This window comes from Papaver somniferum, chromosome 2 (genome assembly GCF_003573695.1).
Source record: "Papaver somniferum cultivar HN1 chromosome 2, ASM357369v1, whole genome shotgun sequence".
In the NCBI taxonomy this organism is placed as follows: Eukaryota; Viridiplantae; Streptophyta; class Magnoliopsida; order Ranunculales; family Papaveraceae; genus Papaver; species Papaver somniferum.
Genome location: NC_039359.1, coordinates 67,241,770 through 67,251,398, shown reverse-complemented (window position 1 = coordinate 67,251,398; position 9,629 = coordinate 67,241,770). Strand labels below are relative to the sequence as shown.

Below are 9,629 nucleotides of genomic sequence, written 5' to 3'. Positions count from 1 at the left end.
AAGCCTAAGACAGTGTAACACCAACTCATATAAAATCATAACTTTCATTAATCTATCATGGATTGGTTTAACGCTATTACTCATATAAAACACATACCCAAATCATCAAACACATACTAGGATCAACTAAAAGCATTACCTTGGTTGGATTCACAAGTTTTCATCATTTAACAATCATCATCATCACTTTTAAGAACAATATTATCATCACCATTACTTCCATCAAATTTTTCATGGATTCTTCTACTTCTTTTCTTTTTCTCTGTACTTAAATTCCTATGAAATTATTCCTCCACTCTTTACTGATTTCTATGAATCAACATCATCATGTAGATGTTTCTTTTAATCTTTACTCTCAACTTCCAAGCATACCTCTCCCTAACTCTCTCTTTATCATATTCATTATAACCAAGCAAAACTCTATTCATTTTCTTATTTTCTTTACTTTATAATCATCCTCTCCTACCAAGTTGTCGATCTCCTCTTTCACTCCCTATATGTTTCACCTACAGAGTCACACCACCACCTTCCATCATGCAAAGGAGATAAATATCAAGATTCTAATTTAATTAATTTATATATATTTATTTCAATTACACTCCCGTTACACCAAAATAGAGATTTACTATTTAATACCAATTAGAGTACTAATGGGTGTCCTATCACTGACGAGAGGTCCTATCAACGGTCAAAAGGTCAAGCTTCATCGGTCAATGGTGAGTCAACCCCGGTTGATTTTCGTCAAACCTCAACACCCAAATTTCCGAGTGCGATATCTTCCTTGTCCGGTATCCGACTTGTGCGTTTTTGTAGGCCATTTCGCATAAATTTTCGAGATCTATCTAAAGATACTAATTTCGTATGTAAATAATTGTTAAATTAATTTCTATTAATTAACGTTCGTGTTAAACTATCGAGTTATTATCGGCTAATTCGTCTCTTGACTGGTCTAATAACGTTGACGAGCTTGAGGGTCCTTACATCATTGAAATACCATGCAAGCACCAGTAACAAGCAAAATCTGAACCAACCGCGCATATATAGTCCTTTCTCCCAATTCGTGTTATAACATCTTTGAACGCGGATGCAAGATCTGTCCTACCTTTAATGAATTCAAGATCAAGAAAAACGTCCTCATTTTCTCGCCAAACATCTAACGAGCTTCTTGATATCTTGTTTGCCCCCAAAAATATTTTCGGGCACTAAACACGGTGATTTTGATGTTGTTAATGGAAACAAGGCTAAAAACATGAAACCAGAATAAAGAAAAGATACACAGATTTTACGCGGTTCGGCATGGTTTTCCTACATCCACGGACGAATCCTCTTGGGGAGTGGAGTTTTATTGATTATGAAATTACAGTGGATTTTCTTCTCTGTATTAGCTACCCTCCTTGAATGATTTCTCTTTCTCTCTATTTATATAGTTCAATATCTAATTTCAATATAAACTTAAATGGCATTAACTGCTCATTCATGCCTTCATCTTCAATTTTGTATGAAACTGCTGGAATTAATACTGCATGTTCAATTCTGTATGAAACTGCTGGAATTAATAATGCAGGCCTCCATGTTAAATTCTGCATGAAACTGTTGGAATTAATACTGCATCCCTCCATGTTAAATTTTGCATGAAACCCCATGAAACTGCCCTCTTGTTCAATTCTGCATGATGGACTGACTAGCTGACATGTATAATGGGCTGGCTGACTGGATTGACTGGATGATATGACAGGATGGGCTGGCAGACTGGATGGAATAGCTGACAGGCAGAATGGGCTGGCAGACTGTATGAAATCTGGCTGACAACATATCTGGCAACATGGCTGGAAACTGCATGGCAGCACCATCGGCAACACGACCTTGAAATTGGCAGATGGTTGACTTGGATCGTTGACTGGTTGTTGACTTTTTCCATTGACCTTGACCATTGACCGGGCGTTGACTTTGACCATTGACCGGTCATTGAATTTATGTAATACTGGGCAGGCTGGTGGGTTGCTTCAGTTGACTGGTTAGCAGGCTTGGATGAGGGTCAAAAGATGATTCAAGTACCAATTTGGCTCATTATGTGGCACTTTTACTTATGGTACAAACATATCTTTAAAATAACATTGTAGATCTCGCGATCATGCTGATAACATTCAATGAATTGAATATATACATTTTACTGAAGATAATTTGAATCATGTTAATTATAAAAGAATATGAATTCTTACAGATGAGTTGAATTTATATACTCAACTATTGTAAAGCTCACCGCCACTCTCAAGTGTTGTTCACATACAATCTGCTTGCTTGACTTTCCGATTTTGATAGATCTAAACCAATGGCAACTGGCAGTCAAAACACGGTTGATAAATATGGTGAGAGTAAACAAAGCTGTATTTTTATTTTTTTCATCTCTGGTTCTTGCTTTTTGTTTGTTGTTTTCTTTGGTATATTTCTATTTTTCTTCTAAACTTGTATTTTCTGCATATATAAAAATATCTTTAATATTGTTACAATGGATTTTCAGTTGATTTGGAGGGAATAAATGTTTGAGGTGTGAGGTCTTTTTATGATGTTGGTTTCAAATTCGGAAAATTCAAGAACCCACTACCATGAGTACTTACCGCCGATATGTCTGTGCATAAAAATATGTTTAGAAAGTACTATTATTAACATATTCTTTTTAGGTTTTTGGTACTACTACCAGTATATTATCTTAGGTTTCTCGAATTACTAATGATAACCATTTTGTATGGGAAACATAACATGCATTTTACATAATATAAGTTCCATGAAATTTTAGTTTATCATATATGATTCATGTGATACTTTTGTATATTTAATATATGTGATTCATGGATACTTTTTGCATTTCAAAATGTAAAATACTACATATATCCGTTAATTGTATTTGAATAATCCTTTATTTTTATTAGGTTTTCGTTTGTGGAGTTTCTTATTTGGAATCACGATTTATCTTTTATTGTTATGCATATAATGAAAGTACTGAAGTACTTTATGAGCTATTAGTTCTCCATCATTGTGTGATTATGTACATAAGGTAATGGGCATTGTGCCTCGAGTTTGTTTTCTTTCAGTTTTCATTTGTTTTGATTTTGGGCTTCTGGCCCAGCAAGCAACTATTGTCAACTCCAAAATTTGCTCTAGAATTTTTATACACAGACATATTGGCGATGAGCTAGTATTCATGGAAGTGGGTCCTTGAATTTTCCGAATTAGAAGGCAACATGTAATACTAACTTACCATTACCATCTCCTGGTTCTTCAGATGCTTCATGTTGGTCCAACATTGGATTCGATCTTACTTATTACTGGATAGTTCTGAATCTATTAATGGGATCAAAAGAAGACCTTACAAACCAATGGAGAAGATGAAAAATAAGAAGAATAGAAAAATTAAGAAAAGCAAATTAACAGAGTTAGAAACAGAAATCAAAGAAGGAATTACGTACTTCTACGGAGAGAAAGTTGAAGCAAAAGGAGCAGAAATGATAGGAGACGAGAAGAAATCCGATGTACTAAAAATTGCTATGTATATTTCAAGGCAATAGCGTATAGATTTTACAAAATTTCCTACTATAAATTGACGGTTTATTTTAAAGAATTGTAATGGACTTGTTTTCCCTTCAAGTTTTAAAGCCATCTCAATGAGATCCAAAGTCAGTATTATGAGAATTATATTGGATGTTATTATCAACTTCACTCGGATTAAGTAACTGAATGTTCGCTTTTTGCAAGATTTATAGAATGTCAAAAGTGCTAGTATATTTAGTGTTACCTAATTCCACTAAGGGATACCAGTACAAGAAGAAACCACCCTTGCAGCAGCCTCAAAATTTTGGTCCAGTGTTTTTTCTAATGCATATACGAAAAGCAAACTTTTGAGACATTTTATTCTTCAATAGATATTATAAGAAAACGATTGCTGAAACACGATAAGTATTATTATTTTATTTCTTTTTATAGAATTATAACCGGTATAATTTTTCTTTAACGATTGAACATGATACTTGAGATTATAGGTAGCCTGATACCTAGAGTTAATTTTATGTCTAATATTGGTGGAATAGGATTTTAACATGGTTGGTATCTTTTTAATGAATTTTTAGCATAGAAAAATATTGTTGAAAATACACAGACGTTTTCCAATAGGTTATAGAGTTTTATATGCATCTGTTTGATGAAAGTAAATTGGGTCTTGAAGTTTTAACCGGGTCTATTAGACATAATAAGGATGATTCATGTAAAATTTCAGAACTTTTGGAGTCTGGAAACTATTTTTAAAGTATTTTAGAAAATAGTATAACGTATCTGAAAAATTCTGACGCGCAGAAATTTAGTCATCATTGAATCCTTTTTTCCTAATATTTGTGTAGATAATTTGAATTCATGTAACATGAAACTTTTAGAGCAGGAACATATCTACAAAACCCATTTTGAATTTTTTTTCATTTGGATCTTTAGTTTGAGAGATGTGGTGATTTCAAAATCATTGCGTATGTTTGACCAAAATAGGAAACGTGATACTTGAGATTAGAGATGTAAAATATTACATTAAAAATCATGTTTTGATTCTAATACTTTATATTCTTGTTTAACCAATCAAAAATAAGATTATTGTTAGCAATCAAATTATTGCACCACATATGTTTGATAATATGCTTGATAGCTAGAAAGTAATAATGATGTTATTACTATAGAATTTTGAATCTTTGTTTGATAACTACGAGCAACATGGAGCACTAAATTTATTTATTAGTTTTGAAGTAATTACGTGAGTGCATACCTTACTTATTTTTGGTTTCAAATGCTCACATGTAAATGATTGTTATAGGTGAAATTCACTTACTTGAGCAAGTTTTTATTTTCCAATGAAATAAAAATTGCGGGAGATTAATCGATGTGTGGAGAAATAATTTTTTGATTTCTTTGTTAGTGTACAAAAAATAGACAATTGTTTATAAACAATTGAGCTTTAAAAGCAAATGTGGTATGCGTGGTTATCTATCTGTAGTTATTGTAGTGATCAAATAATTGCATTCTAGATTGACAATAAATTGATTATGCAATCTTGGAATAAATTTTAGGGAAACAAGATATTGAGAATTATTGTGTAAGAAAAAATGTGTGACTCATATAAGTTTGGAACTTATGAGATAAAATTTGATACGAAACCAAAACCGAAGTAATTAGAAACCCAGTCAAAACAAATGTGAATATCAACTCTCACGAAGAAATGAACATAATATTGATTATGTAGTTATTTGCTATGCTTGCATGTAATTGCAAGGATATCACGTGTTATTAACAACATTTTTTCAAGCTAATTTAATGTGAATTGTGGATACGGTGAGAGGTTAGTATATATTGGTGTTTTATACCATGTTTTTTTATAGGTTATGGTTCAAAGTTGAACCAAATCGTTTTCAAAGAAAGTGGTGTTGAGATATACTCACATTATTCGGATTTTTGGTATTGGTATGGTCTCAAAGTTTACTTCGGGTAGAATAGTCTTGTAAAAGATGTTCATACTTCCGAAATGAGAAAGAATCTAGTTTCCACCTATCTTGTTATTAACAAAATTGAGATTAGAAATTTGTTGAATTTGAACACTGCACTAATACAAATGATATGTTATGGATGAAACATTTGAAAATAACATTGCAATATTATCATAACTTTAACTGAATCTTGAATGTTTGAAGTATGAGATTTTATCATGATTTTATGAGGTCAATGAGTTAGTGATGAGCATGAGCATGTTATTTTTTTCTCTAAACTTGGTGATGTTTTTTAAGCAACATGTATGTAATCTTACCCAACTTATAAAAGAATGTACACTCTCAAATCTTGCTAGTTTGCAATTATACTAGATGAAATAAGTTTTTAAGAATTTTATGAGATACTTTTGATGCTTCACGTATTTTATCTTGGTGAATAAATTTGATCTTTTAAGTAGTGACTTTAGTGATGTTGTCTTCACAAAAATTGTTTGATTTTCATCATCTATATTTGGTAAAACGTTTTATATTTAGATCATTGGTTCATTAAATTTTCCAAATTAAAAATAAAAATGGATCTTTGGATATTGTTTTGAAATTCTTGATTGAGTTAAAGAATAGTGGGGGTTCCACATCCTATGTTTTACCAAATTTGATTTAAATTAGAGGAACTAGAAAAATGAAGGTGGCAAGTAATGCACTAAGAATAAACATAGAAAAACCACATATAGTGAGACTAAAATTTAGTCATGAACATTAGAATGATTATAACTTGGATGATAACTTTTCATTGAGAGTAAATTTTTTCTTCAAAAATTTAATACAGTATTTGGCAAAAAAAATAAATTTTTTTTACGAGCTTATTCTTTTTAGATAAGCAAACAGAAAATCGTTGACACTTGCATATCGATGTCTCTAAATTAACTTACATTCTTGTTTTGTTGATGTTATTTGTGCTATGCGTGATATGTTATAGTCATAAGGCCAAGAACTATGGTGCCCCTTTTCCCTTCCTATCCCTCATATGTAGGGAAAAAACCAAAAACCATCCACTATGGTCTCCCATATCCCTACATGTGTAGGAATATCCCTCCCTTTCCCTACTAAGAGAATCACATCTGATCCTCCTTGTACGGAAGGGAAATCACACGGCTACTTAGTTGCCGTATAAATATACACTTTACAGTTACTCAGTAGCCGTAACATTTTACACGGCTACTCAGTTTCCGTATCTGGTTTTTAAAGTTTTATCCTAAAACTTTCATTTTTTACTAAAACTCTTTTTTACCTATTATATCTCCTTTTTACCTATTACATATCGTTTTTTACTCTAAAATATTTGCTTTTACCTAAACAAAAAAATTGGGGAAAAAAATACGGGAATTGAGTAGTTGTATGACACTATTCATACGGCTACTGAGATTTCATATCGTTTAGGGAAGAGAAGAAATGACACCATAGTGAGGATGCCTTCCTTGTAGTATTTCTTCCCTTTATTTGAGGGATAGGGAAGGGATGCCCTCTCCCATAGTGCTTGGTCTAAGTATAAATATATACTTGATTGTGTAAGTTAAAGATGAGAATCAACCTAGATCAAGTATGCAAAACCGTGTAGCTTTTACAAAAACAAAAAACATATAATTTGGATAAATCATCATTTATAACTTAAAGATTCAGTGCAAATGCACAATGTACTGATCTTTTTAAGCTACAAAGAGAGGTTTTTTGGTTTTCTTTCGAAAATGTTACTAATTGACTAAGTGAGTAAGTGATTAACATCTGATTAGTCGATAGCGACAGGGGCAGAGGGAGAGGGTGCACGTGGAGTCTATTGGAAATTTCATTACAATTAGCTTTGGCATCTTGGGTGTCCGGATTAAAGTTTTGATTGGTAACTACTTAATGACAGGTCAGCTGACATTACAATTGAGTGATGGTGGGAGTATTTTTGTTCGCATTGCTTCTTTAGAGACTGAGAAATAAAACCAGATAAAATCGCCTCTCACAATTTTTTGATTCATTTATTTATGGGTCTCAGTGAACCTAGTCCCTCAAAAGACGTGTAGGAAATACTCTGTGTGTGGCGGATTTTTTGTGTGGTTATATGCTCGGTCTGTAAAGACTTTTTATTTTGTTGGTTGCCACATCATTAAAAACAGAAAATAAGCTAAATCCATGTCACTGCCATTTAGAAGAACAAGAATACTAAATGAACTAAATGTGGACATGGCAAAAACGGGAGCACAAAATAACTCGGCACCTGCTAATTTTCAGGGGTGCGAGGTCCACTGGCTATTTTTGTCGCTGTCGGTTTTGCCGATGTTTACAGTGGTCACTTGTTCATGCCTTTATCAGTGTCTTTCGGCTAATATGGTTTCTTAGAATAGAATCTAATAATAAATAAAATAGAAAAGATCGCCGAAAGATGATCTTCTGAAAGCATTTTTGCCGAAAGATAATACCTTTTTATTTATAACGTAGCTTTACAAAGAGTCTACTAACCGCAAAGTCATTGAAAGTAGCAATCGCATGTATAAGAGAGTACTAATTTAGCTTCCACCGCTACCAGTCTGTAACCACATATTATTATCACCACGTTTTCATTACATGTTGATGGATTTTTTCTTTGAAAATGCAGACATAAATTGGCCACTATCGAAGTCAATAAAGACGTGTAGTCAGCGTCCAAAATTTGGACCCATGACCCTACTGCTTCATAATTTGCAAAGAATTTCTTCCCGCTTTCTTGGAAATCCTAACCTTATAAAACCATCCACTGCCTCAAACGATTTCATCACTCAAAACACTCATAGAAAGAAAACCACCTGAGGAAGCATTTTCTTAAGATCAATAACCAATCCGATCGGAATGGCACAAGGTTTGGAGAAATCAAAAAACAAAACCGAAGAGTTGAAGTCTTTGTCGGAAAATCTGAAGACACTAGCTAAAGAACGTGAGAAAGAAGTAGAACCCGAAAAGCTTAAGACTAAGGACGCAATCGAAAAGGAAAATCTCAAAGAAATGCGAATTCATGCAAGGAATATGGTTCGCATGAGACAAGAAGTGGCAGATTATGGTCAAATATCTCATCGTCTTGATTCAATGGTGGATTATTTTGACAAAGAACCGGAGCAAAGTGTGGTGTTTAGCTTCATTCCAACTGTTGTTGAAGCTATCGATTCTTCTATAGCAACGGGAAACTCGAAGACGCTAGTGACAACACTGGATGAAATTGAGAAGCGATATTTCAGTGCGGAGATTGTGGTCAAGTTTAAGTACTCGTCGATTACCGAAAACAGGCCGGTTTGTATGTCTGAAGAGGAGAAAGTTTGTAATTTGATTCAAAAAGTAGCAGATGAATACAAATTGAAGGTTTCAGTTAGGTTAGAGCACTCACCGAGGATGTCGCCGACAGTTCGGGATGAAGTAAAATGGTTTGATGACTCTCAAGTTAAGACCAAAACTACTAGCTGGTTCAACATATTCGCTTGTTACATATGAATTTCTAGTTTTTGCGTAAATTCTTTTTTATTATTACTCTCTTACATTTTAACTGATTTTTAACGAGCTATTGTATTCAGAACCTGAAAGAAATAGCAATTCAATTAAAATTTTCATTAATTTTATACTCCAACACTAACTTGCACTGCATCTTAAAAATTATCCTTAATTTTTACTCCAACAGAGGGAGAAACCATTTTATTTTTGAATGACACTTAGGATTTGAAACCACCGTTTAGTATAAATGCATCTCCAATAGTTAGATCCAACAAACTAATAGGGATCAAATACTGAATATGAAGGTGTTAAAAAAAGTCTTAACTACACCTTTAGAATGAACCCTAACTAAATTTCATGCCATCAATTTTATATAGAAAAAATGATTTTTAATACGGAATTGTTTTAAATATTACTTTTTTAGTGTTGAGTCATGCTGTGACGAGGTCACTCTCGTGACAACTTTCGTAAGGGTGCACCTTATAACCTTTGGATTTCACATCTCGAGATAATATCTAAATATTAAAAAAAATTTATTCCTTTATTTTCGGCTTTCACATCCTTTTATTTAGTTTTAGTTTTATCTTGGTCCCTCTAGTAACGCCATCATTTTGATAA

General features: G+C 32.9%; 1 protein-coding gene across 1 annotated transcript; it reads left to right on the top strand.

Moving 5' to 3' along the window:
* Window positions 1-8,381: 8,381 nt before the first annotated feature.
* Window positions 8,382-9,014, top strand: LOC113351272. Its single transcript, XM_026595287.1, has one exon. The coding sequence runs from the start codon at window positions 8,382-8,384 to the stop codon at window positions 9,012-9,014; it is 633 nt and encodes a 210-aa protein (XP_026451072.1).
* The last annotated feature ends 615 nt before the right edge of the window (window positions 9,015-9,629 follow it).

Bases quoted from the DNA above. Each gene is read 5' to 3' on its own strand.
- LOC113351272 (XM_026595287.1), top strand. From the start codon at position 8,382: ATGGCACAAGGTTTGGAGAAATCAAAAAACAAAACCGAAGAGTTGAAG.